The 18,837-nt window shown below is 33.7% G+C and overlaps 1 protein-coding gene across 10 annotated transcripts; it reads left to right on the forward strand.

Annotated features, from left to right (window-relative positions):
• Window positions 1-2,555: 2,555 nt before the first annotated feature.
• LOC107787249 (glucosidase 2 subunit beta-like) lies at window positions 2,556-18,735 on the forward strand. 10 transcript variants are annotated; one of them, XM_075226953.1, is made up of 9 exons: window positions 2,556-2,714; window positions 2,806-3,061; window positions 3,213-3,326; window positions 12,915-13,033; window positions 13,132-13,604; window positions 15,414-15,509; window positions 15,766-15,945; window positions 16,034-16,180; window positions 16,254-18,735. In XM_075226953.1, the coding sequence occupies exons 5-8, from the start codon at window positions 13,475-13,477 to the stop codon at window positions 16,135-16,137; spliced, it is 510 nt and encodes a 169-aa protein (XP_075083054.1). In that variant the 5' UTR covers window positions 2,556-2,714; window positions 2,806-3,061; window positions 3,213-3,326; window positions 12,915-13,033; window positions 13,132-13,474; the 3' UTR covers window positions 16,138-16,180; window positions 16,254-18,735. The 10 variants fall into 10 exon arrangements, 7 of the variants coding, with proteins under 7 accessions (XP_075083054.1, XP_075083049.1, XP_075083050.1 ...); XR_012697472.1 differs by lacking the exons at window positions 12,915-13,033; window positions 13,132-13,604 and having other exon boundaries at window positions 2,806-3,121; window positions 16,254-16,470; window positions 16,793-18,735; XR_012697471.1 differs by lacking the exons at window positions 16,034-16,180; window positions 16,254-18,735 and having other exon boundaries at window positions 2,806-3,121; window positions 15,766-15,781.
• The last annotated feature ends 102 nt before the right edge of the window (window positions 18,736-18,837 follow it).

Below are 18,837 nucleotides of genomic sequence, written 5' to 3' on the forward strand. Positions count from 1 at the left end.
TCAGACTTCAGACATTTTAACTTTAGACTTGTTTGATTTTCAACTTCAGCTTTCTATCTTTTAAAGGTAACAAATACATCATATTTATTTTTCAGAAAATAAACCCATACCTTTCTTGTGGAATCATCAATGAAGGTGACATAATAGCGTGAGCCTCCCAGAGAAGTTACAGGAGCTGGTCCCCACACATCTGTATACACTAGTTCCAGCTTCTCTTTCTTTGGCGTCCTTCTTGCCTTTGAAAAACTAACTCTCTTTTGTTTCCCGTAAATGCAATCTTCGCACAAATCTAATTTAACATTCTTTAGGTTTGGCAACTTTTCTTTGGATGCCAACAATTTCATTCTCTTCTCACTCATATGCCCGAGCTTCCGGTGCCATAATGTTGTATCACGTTCATAATCAACTGTTGCTATAATATCTCGTTGTATTGCAGTTGCATACAATGTTCCCTTCTTGAATCCTCGAGCCACAACTAAATTTCCTTTGGTTATCTTCCACGATCCGTTACCGAATGTTGTTGTATATCCTTCACTGTCAATCTGACCCATAGATATCAGATTTTTCTTGAGGTGAGGAACATGTCGCACATTTTGCAATTTTCGTAGCGTGCCTTGTGAAGTCTTTATATGAACTTCACCTTTCCCGACAATGTCCAAAGGTTCTCCGTCTGTTAGATAAACTTTCCCAAATTTTCCAACAATATAATTATGCAATAATTCTTTGCATGATGTAGAGTGAAAGGATGCACCTGAGTCTAGAATTCAAGATTCGACTTGACTGTCTGCACAACAAATTAGTGCATCACCGACTTGTTCAGCAATTGTATTTGTTGAATTATCATCCTTGTATTGATCGTTCTTCTTCTTCTTTGGCTCTCTACACTGACTACTGTAGTGACCCTTTTTATCGCAATTCTAACACGTAATGTCTTTGCGATTTTTGGATTGCCCTCTTCTCCTTGACTTTGATATGCCACGACCATGGCTTTGTCCTCTTTGGCCGCTTCTCCCCTGCTTTCGGTATTCAAAGAAGATCCTGGGGAATCACTTGATTCTCTCCGACGAATATCTTCGCTTAGAACCAAGTCTCAAATATTATCTAATTTGAGTTTGGTACTTCCCGATGAACTGCTAACTGCAGTTGCTGTTACAGACCAACTCTCCGATAGAGATGATAGTAGAATCAATGCCATGACTTCGTCATCGAATGTTATATTAACAGAACTCAACCGAGTTAATATTACATTAAACTCATTGATATGTTCCGTAACAGATCCACCTTCTATCATCTTTAAGTTGAACAATCGACGCATCAATTAGACTTTATTTAAAGCAGATGACTTCTCGTACATATTTGATAACGCCTTCATCAGGCATGCAGTGGTCTTCCTATTAATGATGTTAAATGCCACATTTCGTGTTAGCGTCAAACGAATCACACCAAAAGTTTGGCGATCTAATAGATCCCAGCCCGCTTTGACCATGTTCTCGGGTTTTACCTCGGTCAGAGGTAAGTATAATTTTTTCTGGTATAAATAATCCTCTATTTGTATTTTTCAGAATGCAAAATCTTTACCATTGAACTTGTCAATCTTAACCTTCCTTTCTTCCGATGCCATTTTTCACAAAAAACATTTATGTGAATAGTAACGATGATCAATAATGTCACATTATTTTTCTGAATTGTACTTGCACCAATACCGTATTTTTCTACCAGAATTACACTGTTTGTGCTCAGATACCAGTTGTTGAGAAATATGCCAGGCTAATAGAAGGGAAAAATATTTGAAAGAGAAAAATAATAAATTGCACAAGACAAGACAAGATAAGATTTACGTGGTTCAGCAATTTTGCCTACTCCACGGCCACACAAAGAATAACTCTTTATTAATTGAAGAGAGAAAGAAGAAGTTGAGGGATGATTTGCAAATGAAAATGCATACCCTTTTTATAGCCATTTGAATGCCCTGCCGACGTAAGCGCTTACATCATAAAAATGTCGATGTAAGCGCATACATCATAAGAATGCCGATGTACGCGCATACATCATAAGAATGTCGATGTAAGTGCTTACATAATAAGTTCATCTCTTTTTTACTTTTCTTTCTTTTGTTTTGTCTATTTTTATTTCTTTCACGTACAACAACATATTTTCTACTAACACGCCCATCATTATAAACTACCACCACCACCACCACCACCACCTTCCTCAATCATAGCTACCACCACCACTCACCATTATTAATTATCACCAACCATCACTATCATCCTCAATCATAATTGTCACCACTACTAATCATCATTAACTACTACCATGAACCACCACTATCAACAAAATTACCACCAACCATCGCTGTTAGCCATCACCATCAATTACCATATTTTTGAAAAATTATACATATTTTATTGATAAAATATTAAATTAATTAGTATTTTATTTGAATTTTATATTTATTAATTTTTAAATAAAGATAAATATTATAAATTTAAATGTTAAAAATGAAACAATGTTAATCATTTATTATTTAGATATTAATATGTGTGTCTTAACGTACTAATCTTGGAAAAAAACAAATGAGCCAATGTTCTTCGTGACCTAGAAAAGCTAAAGTGAAAAATGATTTATTTGCGGCAAGGCTTGAACTCAGATGCTTGAATAACGATTGATCCTGCTTCACCTCTGAGCCACCCTTTCATCATTAATCAAAGCAGGTTCATCTTTCTTTTATATACACAGATTTACGATGGATTTATACATAAAATACTAAATGTTTTCGATTTGAACCCATTTGATCTAATATAGGTCCGGCCCTGACGGAGAGCGTTGAAATTAGGCATAATTTTTGGGTATGGAATAAAGTAGCACATCATTTAGCAAAGGAAGGATCCAAGCTAGCCAAACCTTGTGACTTGGTCATCTACCGGGTTCCTCCTTTATTTGTTAATTCGACCGCCTTGCCGGATAAAGCAGGAAAGAATTTTGGGACATCGATTTCAGCTAGTAATTGAAACTCCAATGAAGACGACTACTCCTCTGCTTATATGTCTTCTCCTATTCGGTTGGTTCTTCTTTCATGTCTCCTCTGCTACTGACTTACCCCTCGGAATCCATCCTCTAGGTTTTCCTCATACCGCTGAAATTCTCTTAAAATTTCTTGAATCAGCTTCTATAAATTCTTCAATTTTAACTACTCCGTTTTTATTTTGCAGATGAGAAGTACTATGGTTCGGAGGTAATCAAATGCAAAGATGGGTCTAATTCCTTTACCAAAGATCGCCTCAACGACGATTTCTGTGATTGCCTCGACGGAACGGATGAGCCCGGTACGCATTTTCTTATATTAATTAAACTATGTGACTTGCCTATAAGCTTAAACTTTAGAGAGATACAATAACAACAACAAACCTAGTGCAATCCTACGATACGAGTGGGGTCAGGAGGGTAATGTGTATGTAGATTTTACCCCTACCTTAAGAAGGTAGAGAGGTTGTTTCCAATAGACCATTAGAAACAACTCTTTTAGAGAGATAGCACATTCATTTATTTATTTTAGGTTTGGTATATGCTGGAATGAGCTTATATTTTTTTTCTTGGAATAAACATGTGGAAATATTATACTTACTGATGTGTTACATTTAGACTCAAGCCCTGCTGCTCTGTGCATATTGAATTGTGTGAACTATCTTATCTAAATGTTTACTCTGCTGAGGGAGAACCCTTTATTTTAGGTTTGTAACATCCACTTGTTCATTACTTGTGTCTGATATATTGATAGTAGTATAAGTATGCAAAAAGTTATAGGTAGATTCCCGTGTGGATTTGTTTGCATTAACTCCTAGGCCGAAGGATCAAACTTCAATACAGAAAACTCCATATATTGGAAGGCCTCCAAGCATGCGCAAATCACACAGTGAGATGGAGAGCTCGCCGATGTCAATATAAGCTGTGTTAGTTGACGGATGCCATAGTTCTGAAAAAGGCCCACAAGACATTCTCATTGAGGTCAATGTGAAGAAAGAAGCAAAAATGGTATCATAACATCTTGATGCGTTCCAAAACCTCCTTATTGTGGCCAAGGATATCTTCTGCTCATTTCCAATAACAAGTCGTGCCCCGAACCTCATGGAAGCTAGAATGAGTATAGTTCAAGTGGCAAAACCTTAATCGGAATATTTAATGCTAGCAGATATAACATTCCTCTCATGAGTTGATGATTTCAACATGAGAAACTGTGTTGATGACCTTGCTTGAGAAAGTTTCAAAAAATTTCATGTACCACCTTCAGGCTTCAACTAGGCCCGTTCATGGATCGGATCGGATTGGATTTAGCACTTTTCGGATTATAATTTTGGATTTCGGATTTTGTAAATTGCAATTTGAATCCGTAATTTGGATTGGATTGGATTTTGATATTTGGATCGGATAAATATTTCGGATTTCGGTTCGGATTGTACGCCTTATTAAGATGCTAAAATAAATAATTTTAATATGCTATTTCCTACCATTTTCAGTAGCAAAACTCATTCATTTCCATATCTTTTACTTTTAATATTCAAAAAGGCAAAAACACTGAGATAAATAACAAAGAAACCTTAGAATTTTTAAAAGAGCACTCCTCACTTTTATATGTAAAATATAAATTTCAGTTTTCAGATCGGTTTGGATGTAAATTGAGCTAAACCGCATTCGATCCGATATCCAAAATAATTAAATTAAAGATTCGAAGTCCGATCCAAAGAGCTAAAATCCAATCCAAACCAATCTGAATAACACGGATCGATTCGGATTTTCGGATTGACCCAAATAATGGACAGCCCTACCTTTAACCATTCAGAAAGGTGAAGGAAAGAGTCATTGGTTTTCCTCACTATCCGAGAGGCACCGATCATCGGGATGAACCCTTCAGTGCAAGAAATTTGTGAGGATTGTGCTTGTCACTAATGATCTCGAGATAATGGATGTAGAATCTCGTGTTTGCTTGATATTAAAGTCGTGTGTTAGTTCTCAAAGCTGCAAACAATGAGAAAGGAAGAAAGAATTGAAATAAAGAACATGCTGCCTAAAAGATAATGCACCAGATTTTAACGCTAATATTTAAAACTTACATGTGTAAATCCAAATAAATTTGGGCTTGATAATATAAGTTGTATTTCCTGAAGGTTGCTTTTTAATGGCACAAGTAACTTATAATTTGGATGTGTCTTGAAGGAAGTATGTTTTTTCTCGTCAACATACTAAAAGCTGTGAAAGTAATGTCCAAACCTAGAACTGCCTTTGGAAAAATACATGTGGAAATTCAAAGAGAATTGAGACATGATTCTTATTTATTTCGTAGTTCTTGAAGACTGCTTTCCACGACACAAGTGGCTTGTAATTCGGGCTTGCCTACTATGGAATACGAATTTTTCGTGAAGACGCTCAAGGTTGCAAAAGTCATAATGTCCAAGTCCAGATTAACTTTGAAAAAGTGCTTTCGTAAATCTAGAAGGACTTAGTTTATATGTCTCATAGTTCCTTTTTGTATATCTTCTAGTTCCCGAAGTCTGCTTTCCAGCATCGCAAAAAGTTTACAATTCCAATATATTTACAGAAAATTATGATTTTTCAAATGAAGACGCGCAAAATAAAAGGGTTCAATGAATCTGAATTTAAAATTTAGTTTCGAAATTTACCCCGAGAAAATACATGATGATTCTTACATGGCTTTTATATATATGATGCAACACTGGAAGTATAGTTTCTATAGTGCAAATGGCTTGAGTTTAGTTTTGATGATACCTTCAGTTTGCGTGTCTTTACGAGAAAAATCATACTTTTCAGTAGACATATTCGAATTGCAAGTTGTTTGTGCTGTTGGAAAGTAGACATTAGGAACTAGGTACATATAAAATTTTGATTCTCTCTGGATTTACGTACGTACCTTTTTAGGTCGCTTCTGAATTTAGATGTTTCGACCCTCATAGTATTGAGCGTCTTGACGAGAAAACTCATATCTCATTGGTGGCGCGTCCAAATTACAAGCTTCTTGTGCCGTTAGAAAGCAGACTTCAGCATCCTTCTAAAAAAAGAAAGCAGACCACGAGAACTACGAAATATATAAGAATTGGGTCATGATTCTCTCTGGATTTACATAGGTAGTTTCTCAAGTAAGTCCTGTAATTTGATGTTCTAACTCTCATAATTTTGAGCCTCTTGATGGGAAAAGTCATATTATGGTGTAGGCACGTTTGAATTACAAGCCGCTTGTTCCATTACTAAGCAGACTTCAGCAACTATAACATATGTAAATCAAACCCAACTTCTCTTTGGACTTACATAGGTAATTTTTCGAATCCCAATGTTATAATCTGGAGCTAACAGTGGCAAGTGGGCCGGGCCCGGTCCTAAGTGGGCCAGTCCTAAGTGGGCCGGTCCTATGCGGTCCGGTCCTAAACGGTCCCGGGCTTCGCGGGCTTATTGCTGGAACCGGCTCGGGACCGGGACCACGAACTAACGGTCCCGGGTTAAGTGGGCCAGTCCCGGGCCTAAGTGGGCCTAAACGGGCCTAAATGGGCCCAACAGAAACTTTGTATTTTTAATTTTTTTTTATAGAAGTTAGAGAAAAAAAATAGTAATAAAGATATATAAGCTATATTCGATTTATATACTATATATACATCTTAAAATATATATATACTATATTATATATACATAGTATACATCTTAAAATATACTATATATACATCTTAAGATATACTATATATACATAGTATACTAGATATATATATATATATAGTATAGTATAGTAGATCTTAAGAATTTATAAGCTATATATATATATATATATATATATAGTAAGATGTATATATAGTATATCTTAAGATGTATACTATCGAATATGACTTATAATATATATATATACACACACACACTATACTATATATACATAGTATATTCGATATACTCGATATACATATATATATAAGCTTATATATATACTATACTATACTATATATACATCTTAAGATATATAAGCTATATTCGATTTATATACTATATATACATCTTAAGATATATATATATATACACACACTATACTATATATACATAGTATATAAGTCATATTCGATAGTATACATCTTAAGATATACTATATATACATCTTAAGATATATATATATATACACACACTATACTATATATACATCTTAAGATATATATATATACACACACTATACTATATAAGTCATATTCGATAGTATACATCTTAAGATATATATAATATATATAGTATATATAGTATATCTTAAGATGTATATATAGTATAGTATATATAGTATATCTTAAGATGTATATATAGTATATCGAATATAGTTTATATATCTTATGAGATGTATATATAGTATAGACTATAGTATAGTATAAATATAAGCTTATATGTATACTATACTATACTATAATATATATACATCTTACTATATATAAGCTATATTCGATTTATATACTATATATACATCTTAAGATATACTATATATACATGTATATCTACTATATATATATTAGATATACATGTATATATAGTATATCTTAAGATGTATACATAGTATAGTATAGTATATATATATAAGCTTATATATATATATATGTATATCGAATATAGCTTATATATCTTAAGTTGTATATATAGTATATATATACTATACTATACTATACTATACTATATATACATAGTATATAAGCCATATTCGATAGTATACATCTTAAGATATACTATATATACATGTATATCTACTATACTATACTATATATATATATCTAGTATACTATGTATATATAGTATATCTTAAGATGTATATATAGTATAGTATAGTATATATATAAGCTTATATATATATGTATATCGATATATATATACACACACACACACACTATACTATATATACATAGTATATAAGTCATATTCGATAGTATACATCTTAAGATATACTATATATACATCTTAAGATATATATATATATACACACACACTATACTATATATACATCTTATACACACACACTATACTATATATACATATATACATAGTATATTCGATATACTCGATATACATATATATATAAGCTTATATATATATATATACTATACTATATATACATCTTAAGATATATATATATATATACACACACTATACTATATATACATAGTATATAAGTCATATTCGATAGTATACATCTTAAGATATACTATATATACATCTTAAGATATATATATATACACACACACACACTATACTATATATACATAGTATATTCGATATACTCGATATACATATATATATAAGCTTATATATATATACTATACTATACTATATATACATCTTAAAATATATACACTATACTATATATACATCTTAAGATATATATATATATATATATATATACACACACACACACACTATACTATATATACATAGTATATTCGATATACTCGATATACATATATATATATAAGCTTATATATATACTATACTATACTATATATACATCTTAAGATATATAAGCTATATTCGATTTATATACTATATATACATCTTAAGATATATATATATATATATACACACACACACTATACTATATATACATAGTATATAAGTCATATTCGATAGTATACATCTTAAGATATACTATATATACATCTTAAGATATATATATATACACACACACACACTATACTATATATACATAGTATATTCGATATACTCGATATATATATATATATATATATATATATATATATATATATATATATATATTAGCTTATAATACACACACTATACTATATATACATCTTATATATACACACACTATACTATATATACATAGTATATAAGTCATATTCGATAGTATACATCTTAAGATATATATAATATATATAGTAAGATGTATATATATTATAGTATAGTATAGTATATACTATATATACAACTTAAGATATATAAGCTATATTCGATATACATATATATATATATATATATAAGCTTATATATATATACTATACTATACTATAATATATATACATCTTACTATATATAAGCTATATTCGATTTATATACTTTATATACATCTTAAGATATACTATATATACATGTATATCTACTATATATATATCTAGTATACTATGTATATATAGTATATCTTAAGATGTATATATAGTATATCGAATATAGTTTATATATCTTAAGTTATATATATAGTATATACTATACTATACTATACTATAGTATAGTATATAAGCCGTATTCGATAGTATATATATAGGCTTATATATATATGTATATCGAATATAGCTTATATATCTTATGAGATGTATATATAGTATAGACTATAGTATAGTATAAATATAAGCTTATATATATATATGTATATGTATAGCAATAGTAGCAATTATAGAAGTAAATTAGAGAGAGATTGTGATAGATTGATGATTTTGTAAGAAAAAATGAAATAATGATGGGGTATTTATAGTTGAAAATAGGGAAAAAGTGTAATTATAAAAAGTTTGGGATTAAAACAAAGTTGGGGGGTTAAATGACAATTTTTTTTTAAATTTTTTTTTTTTAAAAAAAAAAAATAGCTGTTGGGCCCGCTAAGGGACCGGGCCGGTCCCGGGCCTGGCGGGCCCAAATCATAGGACCGGCCCACGAGACCGGACCAGGCCCACTAAAACCGGACCAAACGGTCCTGGCCCGTTTGGCCCACGGTCCAGGGCCGGTCCCGGGCCTGGACCGGCCCACTTGCCAGCCTTATCTGGAGCACTGTCTTTTAGGTAGCATGTTCTTTATTTTTTTTAATTCTTCTTTCTTTCTCTTTGTTTGCAACTTTATAGGTATGGCACAAATTTGAAATCAAGCGTACACGATGCACTTTAAGGATCACGAGGTTTCCTCTCCCCAGTGAGGAAAACTTTTGTCCTCTTTGTTTCACCTTTTTGAATGGTTAATGAAGGACGCAAACAATGTTCTTGAAACTTTCTCAAGCAAGGCTACGCAAAGGTTCTTGTGTTCAATTCATCCCTTACATTGAAGTGAGGCTAGCACCAGTGTTTAGAAAAGCGATCGCTTCGTCGCTTTAAGCGCGAAGCGACGCGACGCGACCCAGTGTCGCTTCTAGCTGCCTGAGGCGACTCGACCGAGGGAAGCGCACGCTTCAATGGAGGAATCGACGAAGCGAGTAAAGCGATGAAGCGATCGCTTCTGTTAAAAAAGCGCAGAGGGCCCTTTTTTAAAAAAAAAAAACTTTGGGTCTGTTTTTTTATTATACAAAACAGACCCTAAATCGACAAAAATTGGCCATTTCTTCTTCTCTCTTCTTCGATTGACGTCGACCAAAGCCTAGGGTTCAACTCCATCGACATTGCTGACCAGTCCAGGTAATTTTCTTCTTCTCCTTTCTTCTTCTCTTTTTTTTCTTTCTTCTTTCTTTCTTCTTCTTGTTCCCGTCAGATTCTGCTTTTTTTTTTTCTTTCTTTTTCCTTCTTTCTTCCTTCTTCTTCTTCGTTTATCTCTGACAGTCCAGTTTGCACTGTTTAGACTTCAGCGTCTTCTTCTTCCTTTTATCTCTAACTCGTCCAGATTTTGTTTTTTCCCCCCTTTTATTCTTCTTATTTATTACTTTTAATATGTATTTTAGTTTCAGTATATAAAATTAATTATTATTTATATATGTTATATTTTCAGTTTATTTGATTAATTTTATATGTATTTCATTTTAGAAAATTAATTATTATATATATATGTTATATTTTAATTTATTTGATTTTTTTAATGTATATTTCAGTATATAAAATTAATTATTATTTATATATGTTATATTTTTGAGTTTATTTGATTTTTTTAATGTAGTTTTCAGTATATAAAATTAATTATTATATATATGTTATGTTTTCAGTTTATTTGATTAATTTTATATGTATTTCATTTTAGAAAATTATATATGTTATATTTTAGTTTATTTGATTTTTTTAATGTGTATTTCGGTTTATAAAATTAATTATTATATATATTATATGTATTTTCAGTTTATTTGATTATGTATTTTCTTATATCTTAATAGGGATTTCAAAATGTCTCAAAGATCGAAAGATAAAGACCCGGCTTGGCGATATGGCGATAGAGTTAATGAGAAGAATACAAATATTGTATGCAAGTTTTGTAACAAGATTACAACGGGTGGAATTTATCGCTTTAAATTCCATCTTATTGGTGGCGATAGAAACGTCACAAGTTGTCCGAAATGCCCACCGGAGGTGAGGGATGAAATAAAGAATTTTGTTGAGAAGAAGAAGGAGCAAAAAAATCAAATGAGTCATCAACCATTAGTGACCAATCTTGATGATGATGGTGATGATGATATTGAAGAATTGTCACTTCCAACAAAACGGGGAAGAGATGCAATCTCTTCAAGCCATGGATCGACGGGTATGAGTAGGACTAAAGGTCCTATAGATTGCTATTTTCCAAAGAAGCCGGAAGGAAAGAGCGGTGGAAAAGATGTACAAAAAATTGCTAAGGACATTTTGAGGGATCGTGCAGTTAGAGCTTTTGCACGATGGGTCTATGATACTGGGCTCCCCTTCAATTGTGTCAACTATACTGACACTTTTGGAGACTTTATTGAGGCCGTTGGTCAATACGGACCTGGAATGAAGCCTCCCACTTATCATGAAATCAGAGGTCCTTATCTAAATAAGGAAGTGGAGGAGACTAATAAAATTGTGGAGGAACATAAAGTTGCGTGGAACAAGTATGGCTGCTCCATTATGATGGATAAGTGGACGGCAAGAACTGGGAAAATGATTATTAACGTGTTGGTGAATTCTCCCAAGGGAAGTTTGTTTCTTGAGTCCATTGATGCTAGCGATTCATCCACTGATCACATCAAAATGTTCACCTTGTTTCAGAACACCATTGAAAAGATTGGCCCAAGCAAAGTTGTTCAAGTGGTCACTGATAATGCGAGTGAAAATGTGAAAGTGGGTGGCATGGTGGAAGGAGCGTACAAGAATGTCTATTGGACTCCATGTGCGGCTCATTGTATCAACTTAATCTTCGGGGACATTTTCAAGGAAAAACCCTTCTCTACAGTTTTTGGCCAGGGCGTTAGGGTACATTCTTATATTTCTCAGCGGCCCTTGTTATTGAATATGATGAGAAGATTCACCAGACAAAAAAATTTGGTGAAGCCGGGCAAGACAAGGTTCGCCACTGCTTTCTTGACTTTACATAGTATCCACTTGCAAAAATCCAATTTGAGAAAGTTGTTCACTTCAGAGGAATGGAGCAAGAGTAAATTTGCAAAGGAAAGTGCGGGGAAAGATGTTGCACGCATTATTCTTTCTTATTCTTTTTGGAATAATGTCCTTCATGCTCTTAAAATTGGTGGCCCTTTGGTTAAAGTACTCCGTTTGGTGGATGGGGAGCAAAAACCACCAATGGGCTACCTCTATGAAACTATGGATAGGGCCAAGGAGGCTATTCAAGCATCATTCACTGATGAGCAGAAATATGCAAAGGTCTTTCAGATCATTGATGCAAGATGGAGTGAGCAACTTCATAGACCTTTGCATGCAGTTGGACTTATGCTGAACCCGTCACTCTTTTATGATTAGCATGAGAATAATTCATTGGCTAGAGAAGTGTGGACAGGATTCCATGAGGTTGTTATCAAGTTGACCCCAGATGAAGACTTGCAAGAAAAGATAGTAGATCAGCTTGCTATTTACAAGGCAGCTGAGGGACTTTTTAAGCTCCGACTTGCTATTAAACAAAGAAAGACGAAGTCGCCGGGTGACCAAGTGCTTCTATATTTTATAGCTCTAACTTTAATGTATTTTTTATACTTATTAACTCTTGAATATTTTTTTTCACTTCTATAGTTGAGTGGTGGGACCAATATGGTATAGAGACTCCGGATTTACAGACTTTCGCCATCAGAGTTCTAAGTTTAACTTGTAGCTCATCCGGATGTGAAAGGAACTGGAGCGTTTTTGAACACGTGAGAAATAAAAAGAATTATTTCGTGTTTTGAGATAAAGTAAATTATATCTCAATTGTCCCAACTCCTACTAATTAGTTGACACATCTTGTTTGCAGATTCATACAAAGAAGAGGAATCGACTAACCTTGAAGCGCCTCCATAATCTAGTGTTCATAAAATACAATAGAGCATTGAGGCGTCGCTACAACCACCGCAATCTAATTGATCCAATTCTTTTGGACAATATTGATGAGGCTAATGAGTGGCTAACCGGAGTCCCCGAAAATTGTGAAGATGAAGAAGTATTTGAAGGCGACTCTAATTTCACTTGGGGTGATGTTGCGGTTGCTAGTGGAGTTGGGGAGAATTCTTATGGTTTAAGGGGGAATACTTTAAGTTCAAGCTCGATTAGGAAGGGAAAAAGTGTGGCTACTACAAGTCGATCCCTACCCCTAATTGATGAAGATGAAAGTGATCATGAAGAGGAAGAGGAGGGGAAGGAGGAAGATGACGAGCAATATGAAGATAATAGAGGAATTCAAGATTTTGACAATCTTGAAGAAGAACAAGAAGAGTAGAAGAATAAGAGGTTGATTCTAGTAATTTAGTAGCTTTGATTTTGCTTGTCCTATGGTTTGTGGAGGATTTGGTGGTACCTAGTACCTACTTTTAAGCTTTTAAATTGAACTTTTTGATTATTTATAATTTTATATTGTGTCTTTGTTTACATTATGTTTTTTAAGAATTGCGCTTCACTTTAATAAAGCGTGCGCTTCGCTTTTGAAGCGAGGCAAGCCCTTGTCGCTTTTTTGCGCTTCTAGTTGTATCTGCTAGCACCAAACATTTCAATGAAGGTTTTGTCATTTGGAGCTATCCTCATTTCGGCGAGGTTCGATATACAACTTGTTATTGTGAATGGAGAGAAGACGTCCTTAGTTGTGTCAAGGAGGTTTTGGAACATATCAAGGTGAATGATGACATTTTTGCTTCTTTCTTCACATATGACCTCATTGAGAACGTTGCGGGTTTTTTCTGAGCTTTGGCATCATTAACACCGCTTGTATGGGCATCGACGAGCTCTTCAACTTACTGTGAAATTTGCGCATACTTTTGAAGTCTTTCCTTTACATGGAGTTTTCTACACGAAGTTGTCCCTTCGATACAGGTGTTGATGCAAACAAATCAACATGGAAAGTTGTTCCTGGTCATGGAGTCTTGCAATGAGTGCATAACATGCTTGAGTAACATTCTCTTATGAATAAATTGCATTAAGTTGATGTCTTCTTTCTAATGATGTATGTTTCAACTTTTTATACACCGTGACTACTACAGGTTTTGGTTTTTGTTCAACACATTTACAAATTCAAAAGTGTTCCATCTTTTCAAGATAATGTATGTTTCAACTTTTTTAACACTGCGTTAACTTTAACTTCTGCATGTTTTGGTTTTTGTTTGACACATTTTACAGATTCAACGTGTCTCTTCTTTTTTTAATCTTAAAGCTAGAATATTTTGAACTGATGTGCTGGGGAAACTGTTGTATTTTTTTGTGTATTTTGCATCGTCATATATCATGATAAATCTCATGTGCAATAGAGAAATATATCTAACCAAAAAGGAATTTATTGGTAACTAATATATTTAAAAGGAAAAACTTAGTGATGCTGTGAACTGGCAACTGTGCTACGAATAGCTGCCTAATATTTTCTTTCAGTCTTCCCGTACCAGAGGAAGGGAGCGATCATATTGATAAATGTTGAATTATTATCACTTGATGCAAATATTTTTCTGATGTCCAATGGGATAAATGATAATGAAGAAGATCCGTGTATTCTTACTTAATCATAGGTACCTCTGATCACAGTTGTTACTAAAACAAATGTCATTTTTCTACCGTTTCTTCCCTTTAATTTTAATATTATTTTGCTTGTAAGAGGTAAAATGGTGGCATAACATCAACAATTGATGTCATCTACCAAAAATGCCAACAAGGGTAGTCTTAAAATGAAAAGGGGATATGTTGAATATGCCATTTTCCTTATATAGACTAGCCTAAAATTGTTTAGCTACACAGTCAATGAATCTTCAAATATATCTTGGCAGATATAAGATATGATAGTTTTGCTCGGCGTCTAGGAAGAAAGCTCCAGTAGTGACTCCAAAATGTTAGATTAGACTAGCTCCATTAGATATGATGGGTGAGAGTGCTTTGAACAGTTGGATGCACTACATATAAACTTGTGTGTTTCACCTGATTCACTCTTTTCTCTTTTATTTGTATATTTTCTGTTGCTTTTTCCCATCTCCTTTGATGGTTTTGTGGTTTTTAACCAATAAAATATTGACATATATTTTGTTTGAGTACTCCTGTCAACTAAATCGCTCTCTCCTTTGATAGGAACAGCTGCCTGTCCAGCTGGAAAATTTTATTGCAGAAATGTGGGCAGTACACCTAAATTCCTGTTCTCTTCTCGCGTGAATGATAATATTTGTGGTAAGCACTCCTTGTTAAGCTAGTATGGGTTTGTTACAAAACGATTTTATATAATTAATTTTGCTTCCATTTATGTGTTGTTACAAAGTTTAGCCTCTTATCTGAGGCTTGTTTGTTTCTATGATACACGGATTCATTTATGTGTACGTATTGAATGGGGCTGTATGCAAGCTTTTTGGCTGCAGCATTTATTGATTTGTTAATCTCTATCTACCCTGTGGTTGGGTTCATGCTTGCTGATTCAAGATACTTTCAGATTGTTGTGACGGAAGTGATGAGTATGATAGTACTGTCAATTGCCCCAATACTTGCGTAATGGGTGGGGATTTTTCTTATCAAACAAGAAGTTATGGCTCAAGAAGAAAACATCTCGATCTAATTGGTGGAAAAAATGCTAATGGGGTCAATATGGATGACTCGGCTCAGCGACTGCAAGGTAATTCTATTTTCCCCTTTTTCTGTAACCTTTGGCATGAACTGTGAACCATCTCATGTAGCAACTATTTGATGTTTGTTCATTGCAGGTCTGAAGATATTGGTACTTGTACAGGTGGTCGTTATCATTATTTTTCTGGTTTTCCGGAAATTATATCGGCAATCAAGGTCTAAAAGAAGACATTTGCGTTGAGAATTGATCCCAAGATTACTGTTATTATCACAGTATGTTCTCAGTAAGTTTCTCTGGTCCACTCTGTCTTTCGTTGTCTCCCAACCACGATTATTTGACCTAACTTCGGAGTGCAGTTGTGTTCCGTAGGCATAATTGTATGTCTAAGAGATGGCTGCAACCTGAAGGTCCAACTTGCTGATTGTTGACGTTCTTTTTTAATGATTCTTACATACATCTATCCGGAGACGGGATTGTGACAACAAACTATTAAGCCCTGCACCAGTTCTTGAAGTATCATTTTATTAGGCGCTCCTATGAACTTTTGACTATCTTGGTTGTTCAAATTGACAAGTAAGTTGCATACCGTAGTGAATCTCTACAAAGTCTTTGCATTGTCCGATCAACCAGTGGCGAGTTAATGTATGTTATGGTTTCAGTTAATTGATGCTTTAAACATTAAGAAGCTTTTAAGTTGCCATCAACCATCACGTTGTTATATATATTTAATTGATGTATTCTTGTAGTTCTATGTTGCTATGACTGGTTTAAAAGAATATGTTCTTAGATTGTTATTGCCTTGTTAAGTAGTTTTACTTTTCTTGTGTTCTTACAATTTCTTTTCAGGAACTTTTCATGTTTTCGACTAATTGTTTTGATGATTCTGTTGTTTAAGGGTCTCATATTATCCCGAAGGGGAGATATCTCTTTTCGATCGTTACAGTGAACTCTACTCGACTCAAATCAAATACCCAAATTTGCCTGCTATTCAGATTCGAAAGAGTCTTCCTGAATATATTCCCATGGAGGTTCCTTACTCTTACTGCCATTCTGCATCTTTTCATTTTATTTTTTAATTTTTCTATGGCTATTATCTCTCTCAGTGCACTTTTTTTCCTTTCTGATGTATTTAATTTCAGTTATTCAAAATTACCCCGGGACAAAGATACAAAAGTACCCTAAAGGCCAGGCAGGTCGCAGGGATGCAAAAAGCAAATTGTCAAAGACCTGCTAATAGAGTAAATTATTAAGAAGGCATGTATACGTCAGATCTGTCTTACATAAGACCAATCCAGGTCGAAATTGATTTCACGTTCTTTTAACATCTATATTTAAAAGCGACAACTAATTAAAAGGCAGATGTTAAAAGCACGTGAAATCAATTGCGACCTGGACTGGTTTATGTAAGACAGATCTGACGTATACATGCCTTCTTAATAATTTTCTCTCTATCAGCATGTCTTTGAAAATTTGCTTTTCGCATCCCTGCGACCTGCCTGGCATTTAGTGTACTTTTATATCTTTGTCCCGGGGCAATTTTGAATAACTGAAATTAAATACATCAGGAAGAAAAAAAAGTACATGAAGAGAGATAATAGCCATAGAAAAATTGGAAAATAAAATGAAAAGATGCACAATGACAGTAAGAGTAAGTAACGTCCATGGGAATAGAAGTTTGTGGAAAAATGCAGAATGGTCTGAGCTGGGTTATGCCACAAAACATGAGACAGGCACACATTAGTTGGAGTTTGTGGAAAGTTGATAAGGCCATCAAGAAAATCTGGTTGATGATTCCTGCAGCTATTTTTTGGTGTTTATGGACAGAGAGAAATAGAAGATGTTTTGATGGCATCTCAACTTCAAATCAATCTCTCAAGGCAAAATGCCTACTTGAACTTTTTTGCTGGACAAAACTATCCCCTGTAATTACTACTGGTCATTTTTTGGACTTTGTTAGTACTCTCGTCCTAAATTGACACTTTGTATAGGGCCTAGCTTCTCCTTTTTGTTTTTGCCTGTAACTATGCATCTTCTTGATGCTTTTTTAATGGAACACCTTACTTCATAAAAAAAAATCTCCATGGGAATATATTCAGGAGGACTCTTTCGACTCTGAATAGCAGGCAAATTTGGGTATTTGGTATTTGATTTGAGTCGAGTAGAGTTCACTGTAGCGATCGAAAAGAGATATTTCCCCTTCGAGATAATAGAAGACCCTTAAACAATAGAATCATCAAAATATTTAGCTGAAAACATGAAAAATTCCTAAATTTTAAGATCAACACAACAAAAGTAAAACTACTTAACAAGGCAATAACAATCTAAGAACATATTTTCTTAAACCGGTCATAGCAACATAGAACTACAAGAATACATCAATTAAATATATATAACAACCTATGATGGTTGATGGCAACTTAAAAGCTTCTTAATGTTTAAAGCATCAATTAACTGAAACCATAACATACATTAACTCTGCCACTGGTTGATCCGACAATGCAAAGACTTTGTAGATTAAAATTGTGTTTGTGGTCAATCGAGCCGTGATATGTGGCTCAGGTGCTCGTGCATACATAAAGCTCTAGTTGGTTCTTGTTCTCATTCATGTGTTCTTAAATCTTGATGGCTTGGTTGCTCGTCTGACTTCATCATTCCTTAACATCCTGTTTATATGTGAATTCGAAGAGGAGTTCAACACTCTTTGGTTGCACAAATGAAGGGAGATAGTACCACAGGAATGTGCTAGGCAGGCATTTATGTACTGGAGACGGGGTTTAATTTGCAAACAGTATGTTTGATAGTATCACTCTACTTTAAATATAGGACTCCGTTATTTTACATTTCTCGAATTATTAACATTATTGAGTTAGAGAAGAAATGAATCCTTGTTACCTCTTTACTTCTAAATGATTTAGTCAAATTTCCGTCGACAGGTCGTAG

Source organism: Nicotiana tabacum, chromosome 12 (assembly GCF_000715075.1).
Source record: "Nicotiana tabacum cultivar K326 chromosome 12, ASM71507v2, whole genome shotgun sequence".
Taxonomy (NCBI): Eukaryota; Viridiplantae; Streptophyta; class Magnoliopsida; order Solanales; family Solanaceae; genus Nicotiana; species Nicotiana tabacum.